The sequence below is a fragment of the Priceomyces carsonii genome, assembly GCF_900007245.1.
Source record: "Priceomyces carsonii strain CBS4050 genome assembly, scaffold: Debaryomyces_carsonii_scaffold_4, whole genome shotgun sequence".
Lineage (NCBI taxonomy): Eukaryota > Fungi > Ascomycota > Pichiomycetes > Serinales > Debaryomycetaceae > Priceomyces > Priceomyces carsonii.
In genome coordinates this window covers 975,040-998,874 of record NW_026946677.1, presented here as the reverse complement: position 1 = coordinate 998,874, position 23,835 = coordinate 975,040, and the positions used below count along the sequence as shown (strand labels likewise).

The 23,835-nt window shown below is 35.7% G+C and overlaps 10 protein-coding genes across 10 annotated transcripts, besides 1 other annotated feature; 6 read left to right on the top strand and 4 right to left on the bottom strand.

The window, feature by feature from the left end:
* Positions 1-72: 72 nt before the first annotated feature.
* On the top strand, positions 73-1,731 carry PRCAT00004030001 (uncharacterized protein; the record flags this gene model as incomplete). The annotated part of the gene is made up of 1 exon (XM_062953996.1): positions 73-1,731. One exon carries the CDS (start codon positions 73-75, stop codon positions 1,729-1,731), a length of 1,659 nt encoding a protein of 552 aa, XP_062810744.1.
* A 1,204-nt stretch (positions 1,732-2,935) lies between these two features.
* Positions 2,936-4,537, top strand: HNM1 (Hnm1p; the record flags this gene model as incomplete). Its single annotated transcript, XM_062953995.1, has 1 exon — positions 2,936-4,537. The coding sequence occupies one exon, from the start codon at positions 2,936-2,938 to the stop codon at positions 4,535-4,537; it is 1,602 nt and encodes a 533-aa protein (XP_062810743.1).
* A 269-nt stretch (positions 4,538-4,806) lies between these two features.
* Positions 4,807-7,758, top strand: PRCAT00004028001 (linker nucleoporin; the record flags this gene model as incomplete). The annotated part of the gene is made up of 1 exon (XM_062953994.1): positions 4,807-7,758. The coding sequence occupies one exon, from the start codon at positions 4,807-4,809 to the stop codon at positions 7,756-7,758; it is 2,952 nt and encodes a 983-aa protein (XP_062810742.1).
* Positions 7,759-7,895: 137 nt separating this feature from the next.
* PRCAT00004027001 (uncharacterized protein) lies at positions 7,896-8,609 on the top strand (the record flags this gene model as incomplete). The annotated part of the gene is made up of 1 exon (XM_062953993.1): positions 7,896-8,609. The coding sequence occupies one exon, from the start codon at positions 7,896-7,898 to the stop codon at positions 8,607-8,609; it is 714 nt and encodes a 237-aa protein (XP_062810741.1).
* Positions 8,610-8,627: 18 nt separating this feature from the next.
* PRCAT00004026001 (uncharacterized protein) lies at positions 8,628-11,081 on the bottom strand (the record flags this gene model as incomplete). Its single annotated transcript, XM_062953992.1, has 1 exon — positions 8,628-11,081. One exon carries the CDS (start codon positions 11,079-11,081, stop codon positions 8,628-8,630), a length of 2,454 nt encoding a protein of 817 aa, XP_062810740.1.
* Positions 11,082-11,407: 326 nt separating this feature from the next.
* CHA1 (Cha1p) lies at positions 11,408-12,469 on the bottom strand (the record flags this gene model as incomplete). The annotated part of the gene is made up of 1 exon (XM_062953991.1): positions 11,408-12,469. One exon carries the CDS (start codon positions 12,467-12,469, stop codon positions 11,408-11,410), a length of 1,062 nt encoding a protein of 353 aa, XP_062810739.1.
* Positions 12,470-13,069: 600 nt separating this feature from the next.
* On the top strand, positions 13,070-14,200 carry PRCAT00004024001 (uncharacterized protein; the record flags this gene model as incomplete). The annotated part of the gene is made up of 1 exon (XM_062953990.1): positions 13,070-14,200. The coding sequence occupies one exon, from the start codon at positions 13,070-13,072 to the stop codon at positions 14,198-14,200; it is 1,131 nt and encodes a 376-aa protein (XP_062810738.1).
* Positions 14,201-14,202: 2 nt separating this feature from the next.
* Positions 14,203-16,482, bottom strand: PRCAT00004023001 (uncharacterized protein; the record flags this gene model as incomplete). The annotated part of the gene is made up of 1 exon (XM_062953989.1): positions 14,203-16,482. The coding sequence occupies one exon, from the start codon at positions 16,480-16,482 to the stop codon at positions 14,203-14,205; it is 2,280 nt and encodes a 759-aa protein (XP_062810737.1).
* A 285-nt stretch (positions 16,483-16,767) lies between these two features.
* Positions 16,768-16,812: a sequence feature (Short protein (PRCAT00004022001, CUM66358.1) was converted to a misc_feature.).
* A 1,610-nt stretch (positions 16,813-18,422) lies between these two features.
* On the bottom strand, positions 18,423-20,141 carry PRCAT00004020001 (uncharacterized protein; the record flags this gene model as incomplete). The annotated part of the gene is made up of 1 exon (XM_062953988.1): positions 18,423-20,141. One exon carries the CDS (start codon positions 20,139-20,141, stop codon positions 18,423-18,425), a length of 1,719 nt encoding a protein of 572 aa, XP_062810736.1.
* A 248-nt stretch (positions 20,142-20,389) lies between these two features.
* Positions 20,390-23,800, top strand: IRR1 (Irr1p; the record flags this gene model as incomplete). The annotated part of the gene is made up of 1 exon (XM_062953986.1): positions 20,390-23,800. The coding sequence occupies one exon, from the start codon at positions 20,390-20,392 to the stop codon at positions 23,798-23,800; it is 3,411 nt and encodes a 1,136-aa protein (XP_062810735.1).
* Between the last annotated feature and the right edge of the window lie 35 nt (positions 23,801-23,835).

Below are 23,835 nucleotides of genomic sequence, written 5' to 3'. Positions count from 1 at the left end.
CATGCAAATTATCAAGTTAATCTACATCTCTTTGAAGAATCACATTCGTCACTGAAATATCTATAGTTAATAATGACGTCTTCATGGAAAGGAATTGCTGAAGCTAAGAGAAATGCCGTTATTTCAAAAATTCCTCCCCAGTGGAGGTTAGATGCAATCCCCAGTGCAGAATCTGAACCAAATTGCCTTGAGATATTGCTGAACCTTTGCACACCTTTCGAACTTGAGATTGCTAATTCAACCGTTAAGAAATTATCACAAGATATAGCTGCAGGAAAGTATACATCTCTTTCGGTTACCCAAGTTTTTTGCAAAAGGGCAGCCTATTTACATCAGTTGACAAATTGTTGCAGTGAGATCTTCTTCGAAAGGGCAATCGACAAGGCAAAAGAATTGGATCAAATTTTTTCCAAGACAAAGAAAGTAGTGGGCCCCTTGCATGGTATACCGATTTCTCTCAAAGACCAGCTTAACATAGAAGGTCTCGATTCAGCTATTGGTTATGTAGAGCTAGTTAATAAACCGATAGAAAAGGGCGAGGTTTCCAATTTAGTCCGAATTTTGGAGGGCCTTGGTGCTATTCTCTTTGTGAAAACTACTGTGCCCATGGCTATGATGTCTCCAGAAACGGTTTCAAATGTCTATGGAAGAACTGTGAATTCCATAAACAGGATGGTGTCTTGTGGTGGCTCCTCAGGAGGTGAAGGAGCCTTAGTGGGTGGAAGAGGAGCTTTGCTTGGATTTGGAACTGATATAGGTGGTAGTATAAGAATACCTAGCGGTGCTCAGGGCTTATACGGGTTGAGATGTTCTTCTAATAGGATTCCTTATTGTAAGATTAGTAATTCTATGAAGAACGCACCCATACACTGTTCTGTGGTGGGTCCTATGGCAGTTGATTTACAGGACCTCAAGTTTATTGTGAAATTGATTTTGGAAACGAATCCTTGGGTAGATGATCCGAAATGTCCTCCTATTCCTTGGAGAGAAGTCAACGCAAATGAGAAAGCAATATTTGGTTATATAGATATTACAAGCCTCTCATATGTTCATCCTCCTGTTAAAAGAGCAATGAAAGAGGCTAAGGAGGCATTGATTAAAAGCGGACATGAAGTAGTTTCTATTACTCCTCCCACCTCGCTTTTAGATTTGGCCGCTGTTTCTACTAAAATTCTTTTGGCTGATGGTTTCAAGGAGATAGCTGAGGAATGCAAAAAATCCGGCGAACCCATACGCTCAGAAATACTCGGACTTGATGAAAATGAAGGTTTACCTCAAGAAAGTACTATTTCAGAGTATTTCAATAATTGTGGAAAATTATACGAATTTCAGCAGGAGTTTGACACTTATTTGAAACACTCAGGTTCATTGACAATATCGGGTAAACCAATTGATGCATTCTTTCTTCCTATTCAGACTTGTTCGGCCTTCAAGCCGGGAGACAGTGATATATTTTCAGTTTTTTGTACTCAGGTGTTTAACCTTTTAGACTATTCCGTTGTTACAGTCCCTGTTACCGTTTCAGACCAAGAGGTCGATTTTTTTGAAGAAAGTTACAATCCTTTAAACAAGATGGATGAGAAGCGTTGGAAATACTACGATCCCAAATTATGTCATGGTTCCCCTATAGGAATTCAAGTAGTCAGCTCAAGATATGGTGAGGAGATGGCCATTGCCATGGCTGAGGTTGTTTCCGAGAGTTTGGCAGTATTTCATAAAGCTTCTCACTAGACCTTCTTTTTGATCCAAGATGCTTTTGCTAACGCTTAAGACCGCGTTATGCCAAATATTTATATCTGGTAAATGTCAGTAACTATTTTTTCACTAGCGGTATCAAGTGCATATCTACTATACATGTTTTCACCTTACCTCCATGTATATCTAGGGAAATACTACTAGGAACTTTTAAAGCTATCTCAATGCCATGTGCCGTTTTTTTTTGTATTGGGTGAAGATCTCAGTCACTAACGTGTTTCTCAACTATTTCTGTTTTCTTATATGTGCTAAGCCATATGCTGATTTTGGCTTCAGATCGAAATTCTTTGCTGCTTCTTAGAAAATAATTTTTCAAGCGTGAGGTGCTACTTTAAAAAGTTTGTAAAAAGATATCTAATGATTGAGAAAAAGAATTCAGTCTGTCTATGGACACCTACGAGGTAGTCAATGTGAAAAAGAAGAGTCCTTGACTCTTGAATGAGCTCGAAGTAAAGTATCAGCATGCATATTAACTCCCCAGAAGACTTGAAAAGCAATAAGAGTAGTTGCATTCCACTTTTTTTTTTCATGGTATTATTTATATCGAATTAAGATTGTAATAGAACAATTTAGATAGGTAGCGGGCCATTTGTTATATCATGGATCGTAAGTTCATCAGACGTAAAGAAAGATTTGACTTTGCTCGTACCATCTTACATTTATTAGTGTATCAACTCATATGCGTTTACACATGCATCAATCAGCTCTAAAAGAGACTTTAGGCTGCTGTAATTAAGCACGCCTTTTACGTGTTTCAAAACACAGACGAATGCTCTGTTATGGAAAAGAACGCAAATAAAGAACTTATATTTACCCGTCGTTTCATCTTGCATCCACACTTGTCTCCACTCGTAAAATGCATTTGTACGCATTATCGGCCCGCTAAGATGTACAGCAATTGGATGAGGCTAACATAGAGATTTCAGGCATTATTCCCCCTGAAAAGAATATTCATACGGTAGATGACAGAGGTGTATAAGTAGAGTTTACATTACGCTTTTTTTGTGTGCCAAGACTTGTTTCTCAAGTACTCAGTTGTGGTTTATGCGATGATTTTTGAATAATTTTAATTTTTTTTTTTTTTTTTTTTTGTCTTTTTCTTTTTTCGTATAAGTTGCAGCCCAACGTTCTCACGGAATTTTTTCACCTTTTTCTTATTAAACCATACTGAATCTACACCATGACAGAGGCTGACTTAGAGCCAAAGATGGACTTTACAGATTCAACCAAAGAAGAGGTGGACCAAATCGGTATCAATCTAAATAAATATGACTCTCTAGAAAATTTATCACTTGAAGAGGGACAACTCAAGAGGAGATTTTCTACTTGGTCAGTTTTAGGCATTGGATTCGGTTTGACTAATTCTTGGTTTGGAATATCTGCATCACTCATTACAGGGATCCAGTCAGGTGGTCCCATGCTAATCGTATATGGTATTATTATCATAGCAGCTGTATCTTATTGTATTGGAATTACCTTATCAGAACTCTCTTCAGCAATTCCCTCAGCTGGAGGACAATATGTCTGGTCTAGGGTCTTGGCTCCAAAAAAGCATTCCAGTTTTTTTGCCTATTTATGTGGCTCATTTGCTTGGGCTGGTTCCATTTTCACTAGTGCATCAATGGCCCTCTCAATTGCAAATGAATTGATGGGGTTCTGGGTTCTCACTCACCCTAATCATATCATCCAAAAATGGCAACTTTTTGTCATCTACCAAATCATTAATTTGTTCTTAGTCCTCTTTAACTGTTATGGTAAACTTTTACCGTATGTTGCCAATGGTGCATTGTATATCTCATTGTTTTCGTACGTAGTCATCACCATCACCGTGTTGGCTTGTTCGCGAGGTAATTACAGATCTGCTCTGTTTGTATTTACAGAGTTTGAAAATAACACGGGCTGGACCACTTCTGGTATTGCATTTATTGTCGGTTTAGTTAATCCAAATTGGTCATTTAGTTGCTTGGATTCTGCGTGTCATTTAGCGGAGGAAACAATCAAACCGAGAACAGATATTCCAAAAGCTATTATGGGAACTGTGACAATAGGATTTATAACGTCATTTACATATTCTATTGCAATGTTCTTTTCAACGCATAATTTAGATGCTATTTTTAATTCTACTACGGGCATGCCAATCCTTGATATCTACTATCAGGCATTGGGAAATAAAGCTGGTGCGGTCTGTTTAGGTGTATTGATATTTCTCACTGCTTGTGGGTGTACAATTTCATCACACACTTGGCAAACAAGATTGTGCTGGTCATTTGCTAGAGACAATGGATTGCCATTTTCCAAGTATTTATCAATTGTTGATCCAAAATTAGGAATTCCCTTAAATGCCCATCTTTTCTCGTCTTTCTGGGTTGCAGTATTAGGATGTCTTTACTTGATCTCTGATGCTGCTTTCAATTCCATGGTGGTCGGCTGCATCACGTTTTTACTATTAAGTTATTTTGTTCCAACGGGCTGCTTGTTGTACAGGGGTAGAAATAATATTAAACATGGACCATTTTGGCTCGGAAAAATTGGCCTCTTTGCAAATATTATGACATGCTCATGGGCCATCTTTGCGTTGGTCTTCTTTTCGTTCCCATCGTTCATGCCAGTAACAAGAGGTACAATGAACTATGTTTCAGTAGTAATCGTAATTTACCTAGTTTGGGCATTAGGATACTGGTGGTTTCCTATTAAAAAATGGGGTTGCAGGGAGAAATTTGCCGGTGGTTTGAATAATAGTGAAGAGCTAGAATTCCCTGACGTCTGTTTAACAAAAATTTAATCATCTAGATATTAAAATCGTAGACTAATACAAGAATACCTACATTTGCAAAACGAGCTGTGAAGCTATTTCGTATATCTGAATCAACTGACACCTTTCTTTCATTAATTTTCCAGATAGGCTCTTAAAGATCCAACTTCGATCTCTCCATCAGCTATCGCATTATTTATGATAGTTCGATTCCACTATTAATAGTATAAATTAAACAACAAAGACTGTCGTTAACTTAAAGTAACAGCAGAACCCATAGAAATGCACTGTCTAATGTGATGGATTACTTTTGGACAAAGTTAATAAAGAAGATGAGAGAGAAATACCGTTGCAAAATTTTCTTAGTATTAAATATATTCTTAAAGACTTACCCGCCTCAGGATGGTATCGAATTCACAGCAAAAAAGTCGATGGTAAAGCTACATAAACAAGAAGCTTCTAGATATTTTTGTCGTGAATTCGTCGAAACCAGGATGTTCGGACAATCTAGAAGTAATGCTTCCAGTGGGACAAATGCATTGAGCACTGAAAAGTCGACGTTTTCACAAAATAGTGGTGGAGATTCGACGTTACCCAGTACAAGTGATTCTACGATGACTGGTACATCAAACTTATTAAAAGACTTACTTGTATCTGCCAACAATTTACCTAAAGCAGATGACATGGAACTAGGCAGTATTCATTTAACTCTCAACGAGTTACAGCGTAGGTCTCAGCAGTTGAGAAAGGCTCAAGATAAGGAGAACAACTTCATGAAAGCTCATTATTTATTGGCTTCCAGTGGCATGAGTGCAGAGGAAATTGAGAATGAAATCAAACAAATCAGAGTCCCAGAGCCTGATGCAAAAGGAACTCTCCCTTCGTCTAGCAACCTTGAAACGTACTTGAGTACCAAGAAAGATGAAAACATTCTCAGTTCTATTGAGCAATCTTTAAACATTGCTTCGAAGGATTTTGATGCGTTCATTAGTGCTAATGTGACTATTGATTGGAGGGCAAGAAAGGAAGAACTAAGAAAGTATGTGGGACTCAGTTCGAATTCTAATAATGATTCCACATCTTCAGCTCCTATCGTTTGGAATAAATTAATACCAGGAAGTTATAATATATTGAGTTCCTTTAACGGTAGACACCAAGCATCTTTAAAGCAATTACCTAGAGAAAAATTCGAGAGCCATGCCAAAATAGTCTATCAATTAAACGAAGCAAGATTAGAAGAGAGATTTTTCCCATTATTATTAAATTTTGAAGAACTCAATAAACTTTCTAGTAATTTGAAATCCAAACAAATGAGTGAAGTTTATAAAATATTAGTACAGCTAACTAATGAGAGCTATGCCAAAGTCAACCAAGAGCACAAATTTTACGATGATTATAAGTCTAATCAAATGAGTAAGAAGATTATCAAGGGCAGTAAGTCTTACTTGGAACTTCAATTTTTCAGTTATATGAGCGAGCTTTACTCAAAAAATGAAAAAAACACTTCAACTACCCCGACTTCGAATATCGTCAAAGTTTCTCACTTCATCCACCAAATCATTGTTAAAAATGAACCAGACATATTGGAAAAAACTCTAACTGTAAATGCTACACCAGTTTGGGCCCTAATTTTTTATTTGCTAAGAAGTGGTTTATATGATGAGGCGCTAGACTATACTCTCAAAAATAAGGAATTGTTTAATAAATTAGATAAAAACTTTCCGATATATTTAAAGAAATATGTCGAAAGCGGAGACGGCACCTTACCACATGAGCTCAGAGAACGTTTGCAACAGGAGTTCACTCAACAGTTTGCTTTTGTTAACGAGAGCGACGGCAACAACTTTGACGCATACAAATTTTCTATTTATAAGATAATAGGAAAGTGTGATCTAAGCAATAAGACATTACCGAGTGCAATAAATTTGAGTATTGAGGACTGGTTATGGTTCCATTTGTCTATCATAAGTAATTCAATCGATTCGGATTTGATTTTTGAAAATTATACTTTACAAAATTTGCAGAAGAGAGTTATATCTTTGGGATCTAAGAAGTTTAATTCCTCTTCAAATAATCCATTGTACTTGAAGACATTGGTTTTGGTGGGGTTGTATGAACTTGCAGTCCAGTATACGTATGAATCTATCAGTGAATGTGATGCAGTCCACTTATCAATTGGTTTGATCTATTATGGTTTACTTAATGTGACCAGCTTCAGTTCCAAGGATGAATTGATAGTCTTTAATGATAAATATGAAGTAAATTTCGCAAGATTGATAGGTTCTTATACGAGAGCTTTCAAAATCAGTGATCCGAAAGTAGCATCGCAATATTTGGTTTTAATTGCACTTTCAAAAGGCAACGAGCCTTCAGATGAGATATCCAAATGTCATGAGGCCTTGAGGGAATTAATTTTGATTTCAAGGGAATTCTCTATGCTTTTGGGTGATTTAAATCAAGAGAATGGTGAAAAGACGCCTGGAATTTTAGAAAGACAGAGATCTTTGATTGCACTCCCGAATCTTGCTGACTTTTATCATCAAATTACCGAAGTTAGTGCTTTAAGGTGTGAAGAGGAAGGAAGGGTATTCGATGCGTTACTACTTTATCAATTATGTCAAGACTTTAACACTGTTGTCTCGTTGATTAATAAACTTTTGAGCGAACTCTTGTCCACTACTGACTTGGATCAACCATTGATTGATTTAGGTCACTATGAGAGTTTAAATGGCGAAGTTAAGAAATCCGACACCTCAGATAATAACATTATCTTGTTGTCTCAGCAAATTATGAAGTCATTCGAAAGTAATAGTACCATTTCCGATAAGATATCACCTCAAAAGAAGGAAACTTGCAACTTTCTTCTTCCAATTATTAATATTAGGGAAGTTTTCTTGAAACAGAACTTTCAGCAAGCTCTTCATGAAATAAGGGATTTGCACTTGTTGCCGTTGGGTCTCAATGACGACCTCATTGAGATAAGAAAGTTGAGTGATCTTGTGAAAAACGGTTATTTGGACGATGATGTTGTAAAGGTTATTCCGTCGTTGTTGATTATGACTATTACTTCGATTTCTCAAATGAGTTATCTTATCTTAACAAAGAAGTTTCAATCATCTAATAATGAGAGAGATGAACTTCTGAACTTGAGAAAGTTGGCCAAAAATTGTATGATCTATGCTGGCATGGTCCAATATAAGATGCCTAGAGAGACCTATAGCTTGTTAATTAACTTAGAAGCACTGTTGTAGATATAGACCGAAATAAAATTAAATAGTTCGTTGAAAAATCATCTTTACTTTGTCCTCTCAATTGTCTTCCTCAATTCTGACGAATATCAAAAATAACTTCTAAGAACTGTATTCAAATACGGTATTATCTAATATTTATGCCTCCAAATAAAGGAAAAACTAAGGAGGTGAAGTACCTTTTTCCAAAAAACTTTTTGAATTTGTCGGACAAATTAAGGAAGCAGTATTATGTACCACGTCCTTTAGTTGTTTTAAGTGGTCAAATCGTGATAATTGAAGATTTCTTTTCTGAAGCATTATGTGATGAGTTAATAAAGTCCTTTGAAGATCAGTTGAAATTAGAGACTACGCCGGTGGTCAAAAGTAAGGACTATGCTACTAGAATTAATGATAGATGCTCCGTGTCAGATTCAAATGCTTCTACAAAACTATGGGATTATATCAGACAAATCTTGGTGCAAGACATATCTTATGAGGATGATGAAATACAGGAGGTTAAACAGGAATTTGATTGTGCCATTGGCCTCAATGATCTCTTGAGAATATATAGGTATAAAAAGGGCCATCATTTTAATAAGCATTACGATGAATCCGTAGATTGCAAAATTTCAGGACAGGCAAGCAAAACAAAATGGACATTATTAATTTATTTAACAGGTGGTGAAGAATTCAATGGAGGAGGAACTATATTCTATCCCGAAGATAAGAATAAATCGCCTTTGAATGTTCATCCCAAAAAAGGAATGGCATTACTCCACAAGCACGGCGACGACTGCCTCATGCATGAAGGGGAACTTGTAAGACGAGGCGAGAAATGGGTACTCAGAAGTGACGTTGCATTTCCTATATAACTCTTTAATAGTCCATTACTACTTCAATTTAACTACCGTTTTTGAGCGGAAAAATTCCTCAGAGTGCTCAATTATGTCGTTGAAACTCAAATCGTTTCGGAGTCTCTTCCTAACCCATCCACTAAGTTTCAGTTGAATTCTTTCAAAACCATATCTACGATCTATTAAATAAATAATCGCATAGTCATTAGCATGTCTAATACTCCTCCCTATACTTTGATTAATGGCTCTCATACAGATATTCTCATAAAAATCATTTGAGTTTTCTTTTGCATCTTTCGATGTTCCACCTTTTAAAATTGTATTAGCTTCTATAAAGTTTTTTCTCGCCATTATCTCTCCAGAGTATGCATTGGGGAAAGGTAGTCCTACCATAACTACTGCTCTAGCCAAATCGTCAGAAAAGTTAATGCCCTCGGAAAGCCTACCTCCAACTACTGCAAACAAAATCGCTCCTTCTCTTCTCTCTATGATTTTGGACTTGTATTTATCCAATATAGAATCAACTGCTGAGAATTCAGCCGACTCTTGAAAGATTTGCTTCAAGTTGTTGATTTCTTCGAATATTCCAGTTTCTTTCCAGACTTTTACAACTTCATTCAAATATTTATAGCTTGGAAAGAAAGCAACCGTTCCAAAAGGAGTCTTTTTAGTGATCGCAAGAATCACTGCACCCAAACTCCTGATGATTTGACGGTCATTTCTTTTCAGAAACAGAAAGTCTAACGGTATACGACTATATGATTCAATAGGATAAACCTCAAGGTTCTCTTTTGGAATGATGTGTTCGCAGCTAAAAGCTTTGATTTGAGACTTTGGTACATATGGAAATAAATAATTCAAATAGTCACTGATCGGTTCCATTGTTCCACCACATAATATCACGCACCTTGCTCTTTCAACTATGTCTCTGAAAACTTCACTTGGATCTAGAAGCATATAGTTGATAGATAAAAAATCTCCTTTTTTATCCCAAAAAAGTTTACCTTCCTTTGATGGATTGTTCAAGCACTTTAAAAATTTTGTTATCTTGAACAAGAGTGGGTTTGAACTGCTCGATTTATGGCCAGAGTCTATCATTCTTTCCATATACGTCTCAATCTTATACGCTATTTTAGATTTTTCAAGATATTTCTCTATTTTGTGCACATTGATCAAGTCGCCAGTCGATTTTTTGAAAATGCTATCAACAAGGATTTCAGAACCAACATGTATATTTTCTGCTCCAGTTATGAAATTTACAAGAATTTGACATAGCTTGATTAATTTCATCAAGTAAATTCTATTTCCGCTGCTGAGCCTTCTCAAAAATTTGTTCAAGTAGAGTTTCAAAGAATCGACCACCTTTTTTAATTCATCAATGGTGATAGAAACTGAGTTCATTGAGTTTATAATGTCCAATAAATTGTGAGCCTCATCTATAACTACTATTGAGTCATCGATTTTTAAGTTAAGAACTCGCCTCGTATTACCTTCTAGCAACATTTGATATGGTAGAGATATGATCTCTGTAAGATCAATACCACTTCTGACTGAATAATATGGACAAACATTTAAATTGTTTCCCAATTTTCCTAGTTCTTCAATATCATGAATTTGAGTAAACGCAAGGTCGCTGAATTTTTTAATTAGCTTAGGATTGTCTCGTGGCAAGTATTTACATCCTTCCTTCAGCTTTTGTAGATCCAAACAAGCATCATTTAGACTCAGGTTATTCGAAAGTCGATTGATCTTTGGATTGATACATAATTGCTTTCGAGAACCTAAAGATATGTACTTAGTTCTCTCTTCTAAGTCTTCGAAAGAACTGTTAAACTTCGGCAATGCTAGTTGATCAGCAAACTGATTCAACTGCGAGTGTGTCCTTGACGCATAATATATTTTAATTGGACAGTCATTAGATGATTCGTCAAATCCATTTGGGGTCTCAGTCCTGTCCATCAAAACCTTTATTTCATTTTTCAATTTCGAATTTAATCCATCTACGCTATTTGAATCGATATCACTATGGTATTCTTCAGGCACCAATTCATCTTCTAGAAATTTATCTTCACTCTTTATTCTCCTTTTTTTCTTCTTTGAACCTAAGTTGTCAATTTCTTGGAGCTGTGACTTATATTCTAAACTCAATTTCTCAAGATAAGTCTCGTAATCTTCAAGTTTTCCCTTTGATCTTGACGCTAATGATTTAGAATAGGCTTGTTTAACCCATTCTGGATCTTCATCACTACTGCATTCAGATTCCAGATGGTCAACCTTCACAAGACCTTTAATCTTCTTGTAACTTCTTAGCCATGACATTGTAGCACATATTACTGATAAAGTCTTTCCTGTCCCTGTAGGACTCTCGAATAACCCAATTTTGTACTTCTTATCAATGGTGTCGTAGATCGCATTCATCAACTCTATCTGGATGTCATAAGGACGAAAAGGATGGTGATATTTATAAATCGTATCATCATTTTCAACCATCTGGAGTCAGCCAACATTAGCCGTGGATTTTAGTAGTGCGTCTTAACTACAACTTGTATATATATATATATTCAAATCAGACGTGTTTCATCTCATCTTTAGAGTTGATGGCTTATATAAGCATCACTTTTAGTTGAAAAATATATCTTACTAGTGTGAAGAGCCATTTAACCAAAACAAATGATAAGCGTGAGCAGTTATGACAGAGATCGATTACAGAATATAGATCAATCAATAAGCTGGTTTCAAGCAAGGTTACATTTTTATAAGAAATGAAAAAAAAAACAAAAAAAGAGGCGGGGGAAAAACGTAATGATCAATGAATATCATAATTTGCTTGGAATATTATCAGCCAATAATCTTTTGAACTCCTCGATACCCTCCAAGGTTGTACAAGAGCCACCACAAACTACTACTATTATGATTTCATCTTCTATTAAATTCTCAAAAGTTTTTTGCAATAAGTTCGGCTGATTGTACACTACAGATAAGGAAGCTCCGCATGCGGGCTCTGTTACTCTCTTTAAGTTATCGTAATAAGACACACAGGCATCCAAAGACTCAAAGTCATCAATCGATTCTAAAGTAGTTTTGATCTGCGATTGATCTTTGTAGTTTTCAAAGGCTTGTCCTGATAAATATGAGCATGCTAGTGAGGTTGCAACAGACAGCAAATTTCCCAAAGTCACAATGCTACCTGCCTTTACTGTTTCGTGAAAAGTGGGTGCTTGCTTTGTTTCTATAAGTAATATGTCCAGCTTCAATTTACTTCGTAACAACCCTTGGTGAATACCATTATAAAGCCCACCACCCCCAACAGAGCATACAATCCCCCTAACTTTTCGGAGGTCAATATCGGACATTTGTGTTTCGATCTCGTCTATTATAGTGGAATGTCCCTCCCATATTAACGGATTTTCGAAAGGGTGACAGTAAATTGGTACAATTTTATCTCTATCCACAGATTGCAAAATCAGCTTTAAGTGCTGATCAGCCTCGTAAATACTTTCTCCTGAGATGATTATTTCAGCTCCATAGCTGCAAAGTTTTTTCTTAATTTCTGGTTTCGAGATACGAGGTATTGCAACAGTGCAATTCACGTTATAATATCTCGCCAGATAAGCTGCTGCAAGGCCCGCGTTGCCACCACTGGATGCAAATACATGAATCTGTTTTCCCGGTTCAGTTCTTTTAGCTTCTTTGACACATCTACTAACTAGATGCCCAATTCCCCTTAATTTGAAGCTTCCACTTGGCTGCTCAAACTCATTCTTGAATAAGATTCTGCAGGGTGGTCGTTGAGGGAGCTTATCGGTTACATCAACCAAAGACGTTTTAACGGAAGGTTCTTGCTTATCGAAGTCTATGATCAGCTGGGAGCTCAACATTCGTCAGGACTTTAAGGATTTATGAAACTAGCTGGAAACTCTCACATAAACTGGGGTCTCCTTTATAAATACTGAAACAGGGAATAGAGAAGAAAAGGTTGCATTTTCTCTCTGTGCTACTTTAACTTGACTCTTGTCCCAAACGTGACTCCGATATGACTCGCAACAATACCCTTACACCTTTGGATGTGAAAAGCACTCGTACGGCCCAACAATAAACAGTACCACACGGCTCTTCGCCTAGGTGACGATATTACATGTCCGCTAAATTCTGTTTATGAACTGGTTATGTCATAGTTAATAGCTCTGAGAACATGGTCGAGACAAAAGAGGAGCTTTAATTGCAATTCCCCACACATCTAAATCAAAATTCGAAACGGACCCAATTCTTATTTACTCATTCCAGTAAACAATCGTCCTGATCACCTAATTATTTTTTTGCTTTCAATTCTTACATTTCTAACCTCCCATTATGATTACTCTTGCACGTTTTATGATGGGCTGTATAATTCATATACAGGAAATATTGATCTTTTATTGGAAAAAAACAGCTATCATAGAACTGTCAAGTGGAGCCTGATAAGATATTAGATAAAGAGAATGGCATCCCCCATTTTTATGTCAAAGCCCCCTCCAGGGTTCTCCATTCTTGCCATAGTAAGGGGTATACAGTTGGGATTGTTGGGAGCCTATAGAACGCTTCAGAATCCGGATCTATTCAAATCTAAGTTTTATCTGAGAGCGATTAGTGCGATAAAGATTTCAATCTTGATTCAAATTGCAATCAACGCTCCTGTTTTCTTGTTAAAGTGGTTTTTAGTTACTGTTAACTTGTTCTTGAAGCATAAGTGGAAACTTAATAGTCTCATATCAGATGTCAATCATTTTCAAAAACATGTCCTAAATATAAACGTTTTTTTAATAACGCTAATTCGATTTTTTAGGGATGATTTAGATGAAGCATTCCTTCTGAGCCTAAAATACACAGATGAGGTTAGATTAAAAAAACATCCGAACGAGCCTGAACAAGCATATTACAAAGGCTTAGTGGAGTTGCCGAAGTATGATAACGAAAGGAGCGACTCAAAAGTGAAAAATCGTTACGTAAGGTTAGTCAAGTCTAAGTTCAAAAATTCCACTGAGTTCCAAGCGTTTTTGAAAAGATACTTAACTAACACTTCTATTAACTTGATGATTTACCTCATATCAAGGATGCCAAAGATCGGATCTGTTGTCATGGCATTGATATCGTTTCAAGTCTTTAATGATAAAATAGGAACTGTTCCTTCTTCCATATTTATTTGCTTGCTCAATGTCCTTCCTAAATATTACAATCGCATTATACTCGCTGCTTTTTGGGGTGCAAACAATACAACTTATGATTTATTGTTACCTTATTTTAATAGAGTGAAACTAACTAAATTCGAGAAGGACCAATGGGTGAAGTCCAGACAAGGTGTATTATTTGGATTTGGCTTATGCTATTATTTTTTGATCAACAGATTTCCATGGGTCAGCATATTAACTTACGGTTTTGCGCAATCTTCTAGTGCTTATTTAATTACTAAGATCACTGATCCACCACCTGCGCAAGCTAGCGCGTTGATCAATTGGAATCCTACTCAACTAATCTGGAATAAGGATAAAGAAAATTATATTTTGACAGGAAACTTCTTTAAAACCGACGAGGGATATAGGCCCCTTCCGGGATCTTCTCTCTTTGCTATTTGATATCAGCTAAATGAATAAGTTTTATTTCCTGTTATTATGCAATAATTTATGGACCTTCGAAGCTGGTTAGTGAAAGCGTTTCCATTAGTGCATACTAATCCAGGAACATAGTTAAACTTATTTAGTTCATCTATATTATTCGTCATTTCCAACAATGGCAATAAAGTCAACTTGCATCTAGACCAATGGTGATCCGAAGTAGATTTTATTAACACTTGTTCAGTGTTAATATCATCGATTGTAGCTTTGAACGTTTCTTGAAAAAATTTAGTTTGAACAGATATTTCAGAACTTTCTGGTAAACTTTTCTTGTACTGATCTTCATCCGGAGCTCCCAACTGGAGAAAGTGACTAATTGCGAGAAATTTGTCATATTCATCATGAGTCTTTTCATGGATATAATTCAATATTATTTTACTCAAGTGCTTGCTAATTAAATGATCAATTTGCTCCTGTTCGTTATGCAATTTCGTTAACAATTTGTTGCAATCTTCGTTATCATACTGTTTCAATATCTTCAAAGAGCCTAATAAGACTAAATTGAAGTTATATAAAATTTGTAGTTTTTTTAGACCCACATTATTGTTGAAATTTTGTAGTAAGTAACTCGTAAAGTTCGAATTAATTGCATTATTGTCAATGATTAATGATAGTTTATCTATGTCTATCAAGTTTTCTTCTTTAAAAGCCAGTATGTTAAATACAAATTTAGAGATTTCTTCTTGTTTATCACCAAGAAGCTTAGGAAATGCTGCTATATTTTTATAGTTAGTAAGCCACAATTGATTTATGAATTGTATAGAAGTCAATTTCGTTTCAGGTTCAGAATCATTGCAAAGTTCAGCGGCATGTAAGAAGCCAATGTGTAATTCACTTTTTGACAAGATGGTGTAATTCATCACATTCTTAGGTACAATTTTATAGACTATTGATATGATTCCTCGCGAGCTTAATGACATTCCGCATAAAGTAAAATCTCCTTCCACTATTTGACTCAAGTAAGGTCTTGTTAAGTCCGAAGGTGGCTTTGGTGTAATAGAAGGGCTGGAGATCTCATTCTCCATTTTAACTTCCATAAGCTCTTGTTCATCTCGTGAAGAATTTGTTAGCTGAAACTTATATAAACTTTTGGATACAAAGTTACTCAATAACTTGTTCAGTTGTTTTGACGATAGAATTTTCTTTTTTAAATCTAATATGAATGATTCAAATTCTCCATTTTCAAAGCCTATTATAAGCGTCAAAATCTCATTCGTGTGACAAGATATGATAGAAGAAATAAAGTTGAAATTAGATAATCTCTGAACTAGTACTTTCTGATCAATTATATCATTAATGTAAATAATCTTCAAAGAATCCGTCGAAGTAACTATCAAGATAACATCAAAACGAGTACATATCCATTTTACTTGACTTATGAGAAATCTAGATTTTTTTATTATAGTTTGTGGGATCAGAATTGCGATATGGTCAGTTTTGATATCGAAATCAGCAGTGACGAAGCTGACCGAATTATCGGAACAAATTAAAGACAAATAAGAAGTAATTTTCCCATCGTTTTCTCTCCATTCAGACCATTGATGTTTAACAACATTCTGATTCGTTTGAAAAGAGCTCAAGACTTGAAGTGATGAATCTATCCCTAGTTTGTAGATCATCAAAGTCCCGTTGTTTGATATGACACTAAGCAATAAAATAGATTCCATCGATGAAGTTATTAAAGTAAAATCAAAGCTTTTGATTCTCAAATATTCTAGCTGGTCATTCGTCACAAATATTTCTGTCGAGTCACTACTCTCTAAATGTAATTGCAGAATAAGTTGATCAAAAAGATTGTATTTTACAGTGTATTGATCAGGATGATTGTTAGCTCTTTCAAATATCAACAATTCACATGTATTGAACAACACCCCCAAAAGACAATCTCTGGAATAGGGATCGACAGGAGACCACTTTTGACTAGTAATCATAGGCTCATTTATACCACTGAAGTTGAAGCCCTCGTCTAGCGTCTCAACGACGACTCTATTAAAACTTCTGAGGGGTAATGAATCAAGAGCTTCCGGATAAAGTATAGTATTTGGTGTGAATATTCCCTTCGGATCAAGCACTTTAATATCATTAACCGAATTAATGCTTTGATGAAGTAAAGGTAGTTTTGGGTCTAAGATGGTGAGTTGACTACCATTATTAATTGCGATTTGCAGATTTTCAGAACATTGAAAAGGATCGTGAATTGAACTTGAGGCATCTACCCTCTGTAATATCAAGTCCTTAATCATGAAGAATCTTGATATATACAAATTTTTACGTCTCGACTAATAACTTGTTTGGATTATAATTTATAGTGTTTATTTTCAAAATGGCTGCGGAACTGTACTGAAAAAACAGGATGAATTATTTATTTTTTGAAAGAATAAATGTACTAGAAAAAAAAAATCTCAAAGTCTTTATATATTGTAGATCCATATTAACTCAAGGACTGATTTTCAAAAACTCTATTATAAAAATACCATATCTACAAGTCTAATAAAAAAATAATGGGTACAAAAGTACCATAATGAAGGATGCGAGGTTCGAACTCGCGCGGACAATCGTCCAGCAGATCTTAAGTCTGCCGCCTTAGACCACTCGGCCAACCCTCCATATTCGTCCAATTGTAAGGGATCAGTCTTATAAGTACACACAATGTGAAGGAGTGTTGCAAAACACATCTGAAACAGTGTAAAAAGTATATAAGCGCGAGATACTCCCAATAGTAGAAGATTACATTCTACTAGGGATTCTAAGTAGTAGCACACTATACATAAGCTTAGAGTAGTCAAATATTCATATGGAATCACCTAAGTACGATAGTAGCCCTTTAAACAACTATTTAGAACTCCCTATAAACCTCACAATTGGTAGCGTTGCTGTAAGATTAAGAACCAGAAATATATAATAAAATGGAGTCAGAAAGCATCTTAAGACTTCTCGAAGAGATGAAACTCGAAAGAGAACAAGAACGCGCTCAGAGGGATAAAGAACGAGCCCAAGAAAGGACAGAGCGAGAAAAAGATCGTAAGGAATTGATGAAACACAGAGAAAATGAAAGAATTAGCCAAGAACAAAGAGTCTTAATGACGTACGTTCTACTGATCCAAGTCAAACCATATAATGGAGACTCGGACCCTCAAGTTATCGATGCTTTCTTAAAAAGGATAATTAGTAAAACAGAAGGAACAAAACTCTCCGACGAATTACTCCTAAACGTCTTTAGTAGGAACCTAGAAGGTAAAGCTAGAGACTGGTATGAAAAAGAAAAGGAGGAATCTAGTTTTCTATCCGTAAAAGACTTCAAGGAAAGGCTTATCGACTGCTTCGCAAAAGAAGTTGATTATCAGGCAAAATTCAATCAATTTTATGACTTAACACAGACCGGAAACATAATAAAATTCAATGAAAAATTCTTAAAGATAAGTAAAGAATTACCTCAAGATTTACTTCCGCCATCAGCTCTCACCTGTTTTTATGTAGCAAAATTAAAACAAGATGTGCAAAGAGAGGTAAGACTTAGACACCCTGAAAACCTTCACGATGCTATGCAAATCGCAGAGATCTATAGCGAAGAAAAACAAGGTATAACAAGGAACAGGCACCAACCACGTTACTTAAGAACTGGTTATATTCCAAAAAAGGAATACTTTCAAAAAGAAAGCTCCGCAGTTCCTATGGAAGTTGATACCATAAATATAAGAAAGTCGCAAAATTACTCCAAAAGAGATAACCAAAATAAAAAGGAATCACCTAAGTACGATAGTAGCCCTTTAAAACAACTATTTAGAACTCCCTATAAACCTCACACATTTTAATTGATTAATGCTAATGCATACAATAGGAAACATATGATTGCACCTAATACTTCAAATATTTAGACGACATACTTCATTCTAATGTTTTTGCTAAATTGTATAATTACCCAGATAATGGCACTTGAAAATTTTCCAGAAAAAGAGGAGTATTACGATATGTTTGTGAATGAACTTGAAACTAACAAATTATCGCTAATTCTCAATTTGCTTCAAACTTTTCAAAACTTAGGAGACCTAAATGGAATTCTTAGTAACTTTAAAAATGTTCGGGTATTCTAATTACCCAAGCCGACAAACATGGCAGGATCAAGCATGCTAATTTCATCTATTAAACAACTATTACATAAATTTTAACTATATATAAAGTCGAATTAACCAGACCAGAACTCATAGCTCTTTGGCTGCACAACACTTATTGGTAAATGTTCTCTAGTGGTCTCATTATTTGCAGTGGAGTTTATTACCAGCGAAGCACCATTAATTTGGTCTCCTTGTTCGCCCTCCTCGTCAGATTCTTTGAGTGACTTGTTAATCTCGTTAATGCTGACAGGAGTTAATAAATCATCTAGAATGCTGGCAAGCTCGGGTCTCTGTTGCTTCAATTTGTTTATCTTCTCAAATTGGTGCCATCTCTCAATAAGGATCTGCTTTCTTTCTAAATTACGCTGTCTTTCCACCTCGAGAAGGCTAGATTCAAGTGTGTCCAAGGTATCAAGTTTGACATCTACCTTTTTTAATGTCAACTCTATCACTTGATTTATCAAATCTGACTGTTCAACTATAGATTCCTTTAAACTATTGATGGAATTTTCTTTGATTATTTCCTTGCCCTCTGCTTTTAAGACCACTTCTTTGGCAATATCTTGTACCAAAGTTGCTTTGTCAATGCTCTTGCCATTTTCTTTAGATCCGTTTATAAGCTTATTCAAATACCTGTCTTCAATAGGTAGTTGTATAAATTTGATTAAGCACTGTTCCTTTGATTTCGTTCCTACAAATTCGCTAATCTTGTCCCACTGCCCATTAGGATTGGAGTTCAACGAGCCACCATGCCCTCCCACGGCGCCATTTTGAACATCAAAAGATCCAAACATCTCTATTCCCTCCATCAAGAGCAATATTTCTTGCTCAGACCATGTTCTATCACTTGGTTGATCTAACTTAATGAAATCTGATGCTTGAAAATTCAGAGGAAATAAACCTTGCTCAAAACAGTTAATACATAATATAGAAGCCTTATTGAAAGTCGAATTTGGATTACTCGAATACGACTTGACTTTCAAGTTATGAAACCTAACTTCGCTTGTATCCTTTCCACAGATATTGCAAAAATACTGAATTATGTTACTCGAATTATAGGAGTCGTCTGAGCTTGAGTAAATATTACGCCTTGCCTCCAAGTTTAACGGAATTTCTTTACTGTCATTTTCGGTCCTCTGAGAAGGCTGCTCAGAAGAATCAGACAATACATTCGGATTACTCGCCTTGCCATTAATAACATCTTTATGTTCTGGTATGAAAGGAACCAAGCCTTTCGGAGTGTCCAACGTAATCTGAAAATGCCCAGTGTACTGAGGACCAACAGTAGATGGCTTAGTCCTGGGGTCAATTTGATAATTTATTAAACCCCATCTTTCCAAAAATTGATGAATCCTAATTATACTGGTAACATCACCTGCTAAGCTTCGACGAACTGCTGTAATTGACAAATACTCCAAGGGATTAATTCGATACGCATTTATCATGAAATCTCTCATATTTTTATAAACTTCAGCTGTTTTATAGACGGACTTAGCTCCATCCTCTCTTGGTGGGAAGAAATCTGGAAACAGTTTCTTTTCAATGGAATTTATCTCATTCATATTAAACCATTTACCATAAGATGGAATGACGACATGTCCAGTTTGTTCGATGAGGTAATTTCTGGCTTTCTCTTGAAAATTCTTAGATATCTGTTCAACATCTACTGCTTTCGCTTCCGATTCACTGCCCGCTGTTTCTTCTTTTATGATATCATTCTCAACACCAGGCACCCCTTCTGATTCTCCAGGTGTATTCACAACTGATGCCTCTGGTTCCACTGATGACATTGCTTAAACGATATATATATATTACAATTTGGTGTTTATTCTCTGTATTTATTTTGGTTATGAAAGAACCTAATGACGAGAAAGTGTTGGTAGATTCGACGACGCGACATTATATTGAAACGACATTTCTCATTTTGGCGACATAGATTTGCGCCACAAAAACGCGTGAAATCAATACTATTTTACGTTTAGTTTGTTTTCTTCTTTACAACTCATTGAAAGATCATTATTTGAGACTAAACTTTAAAATGACAGTGGCTGTTGCCCCCTCAGCGGATAACTCCAGCGTCAGGCGATCCTCTCGTGTCTCCAAAAAAAGAGCTCACTATGAAGAAGTATCAGGATCAGAAGATGAGAATCAAATCGAGGAAGAGGCATATGAGGAACGGCCTAAAAAGAATAAAAAGCCTCACAGAAATAGCAAGTCTAATAAACGTCGTAGCATCAACGGTAGCAAGAAAACTTTGGAACAATTAGAAGCAGAGTTGCCGGAAAACTATCTCTATAAATCCCTTTCCTTTGAAGACCTTGACGTGAAAGACTTAGCATTGGAATGGATAGAAGCTTACGAGGAAGAAAATGGTTCTCACGAATCACTCACGATTTTAATTAATCTCATATTAAGGAGCTGTGGTTCTGTTCATCTTTTTCAACCTCATGATTTAGCAAATTTAGAAAGTGCCATACAAACTGTTGGGGAACTAACGATCGCTTTCAGTGACCAGCAGAGTCACAAGTATCCTTTTAAGGCACTAACATCATTTCGAAGGAACGTTTTAGAGTTCTTCGAGGAGCTCATTCAAGTTTCACATGATAGAGGTTTGTTATATAAGGCTGCTGATCATAATAATAAGAATGCGGCTGGTGATGAAGCTGACGATTCCTTCTTGTCCTCCCAAATGATGTCTGAGGTTTTAACTTGGATATCCTCTTTAAGTTCGTGTCCAATCAGGCCATTGAGATACGTCTCTACTGTGATCTTATTAACGATTCAAAATCGTTTGTGTGTTATTATAAATTCTGTTATTACAAGCCTTGACAAAGCTCAGCGTCAATTATCAAAAATTAAGAGAATCGCTAGTAACAAGTTAAAAATAGAAAATTTGAATAAAACGACTCTAATGTACCATAATCAAAAGGATACTATTACTGAGTACTTTGGAGAAATTGGTAATGTTACGTTAATGCATCGGTACCGTGATATTGATTCATCGATTAGACAAGAATGTGTCAAGAATCTAAGCGTTGCCATGATTACATATCCCGATTTTTTCTTTCAAGCGACATTCTTGCGTTATTTTGGATGGTTGTTATCTGACCCGTCTGTTCAAGTTAGATCAGAAGTTACTAAAGTCTTATCCAAACTTTATAAAAATGCAAATAACAATAATAGCACTTTAGGGATGGGATTCAGGCAATTCACTGAAAGATATAAAAAACAAATTATCAAGATGAGCTTGATGGACATCGATGTCAGTGTCAGATTGTCTGCGATTAGCATATGTTGCGAATTATTGAGAATTGGATTCCTCGAAGAGAACGACAGTCTAGAAATCATATCTAATTTTTTTCTTCTCTTTGAGAACAGAACAAATTTATCCAATACCAATGTAGAGAAATTAAAGCTGGAGCTTTCAAAATTTGTTTGCATTGCGAATCTCGAGAACACTCGAGATGAATTGGAGAAACACTCTTTATTTTTGGAGACTTACGAATCCGATCTGTTTGGTGATAATGATGTATGCCTCGACCTCAAAGAATGCTTGAGAATTAAAAATTTGATACGTTTATTGCAGTCCTCACTTAGCTTTTTTTGTAATGGGCGTCCATCAGCAAAACTAAAATACCCAATTAGTGTTATATTTGCATCTTTATATCAAACCCCAACCTATTCGGGAAGTTGGGAAACCTTGATCCGTTTTTATTTGATAGATATGTCTTCTGTTACATTTCGAAAGAAAAATGAAAAATCAAATGATACAAATGCAGAGGTAATTGCTTTTAAAGCCCTTTTGGATTTTTCTACTGATGAAGAAAAGACTCATCTCTTGGAACTAATCTATGGAGCATTGTCATCCATATATTCAAGGACCTCAAATAAACCCAAAGATTTGGAGGACTTATCATCTATCCTGGTTAAGCTTGTGGATTATCTACCGTCTTTGTTATCTTCGCTGGTGACTTCAAAAATACAATTTTCGGTGTTTGTGCAAATATTCAATAGTGTGATTGAATCTAATGATGAAAAGAAAAACATATACCCAGTTTTCATGAACATGGACCGCCAAAACTCTTATAACGATCTAGTGCATTCTTTACTACTTTATTTCAGGGATTATGATGTGACGGATATAAATTCAGACCCATTTTTGGAAGGCTTTGAGAGATTCTTGGAAAGATTGCTAACCCATTATAATAGCGTCAGCATCAATTCTACATATTTGAATATTATTGATTCAGAGATCCGCTTGGATGTACAAAATTTAATTCAAGATTTAGTTGAGCAAGTTCGTGGTTTATTGATCGGCAATGAACACTCTGAAACACAGCCATTAGGACAAGAAGACTTACTAAAAGTAGTAATCTCAATTTCAAAGCCCATTATGAAGCTACGAATGATAGGGGATCACTGTAATATCAATCAATACTTAGAAGGATCGAATCCTTCATTTTCCTTATGTGAGCAAATTATAGTCAAATCGTTTAACGAGCTCGATATTCAGTTTCTTGTTGAGAATTCTCCCAATCAATTCTTGAATTTAGTTGACGATGGCATTTTATCGTTCAAGGCGATATTGGATTTAATTCTTGTATCTATTTCATGGAAGTTGGAACAACTCATTTATGTTCCTAATACTGAAGGTAATGATCAGGAAAGTCGATATGATATTTCACTTACCTTTTCTGATGCGGATATGATCATTGAACAACTTTGGAGATTGATAAGTTCCATAAACGATGTCGTAAATGGAATCAATGAAAATTTCGGTACTTCTGCAACTATTTCCTGCAACGTTGGCATTTTAATGAAAAAATGTAACAACATGCGAACATTATTTGCTGCAAAATTTATCGATATAATTACATGTCTTAAGATATTCTATACTAAATTCAATGGAAACAACCAATTTAAAAATTTTGACAACTTTTTTGCGAGCAGCAGTGAAATAGGAAATTTGGTTGTCCACATGTTACCAAGCAGCGTTCAGGAAGAGCTACTAAACATATTTTTATTGAAGGAGGCTAAGTTGGCTAAATTTTTAGACGTCGAACTAGAAAAAGGAAACGATGAAAATGTCAACTTAGAAGATCTCGCTGAGACTGAGAATATTGAAGAGGAGCCTCAAAAAAGCTTTTTTGATTCAGATGATGAAGGAATGAGTGATGAAGATGAGGAAGAGAAACTAGCTAGGCAAAAGGCAAAAGAAGATGAGGCAAGGAGCAAAAAGTCTGAAGGGATTTGGAAAGCTGAAAAAGATCTCTGTGTTTATTCCCTCAAGTTTTTTGGTCTTGTCGATCTTTCGATGGTGCGCACCGAGGTCTACGATAGGATCAAATTGAATAGTGATAAGCTTGGGATCCTATACCAAAAAATTGTAACCCAAAACGAAGAACAACTTAAGAGTCAGGAGTCTCACCCTGAAAGCGCTTCTCGATGATATATTAATTTTTTTTAACTAAAAAAGCTGGTTTT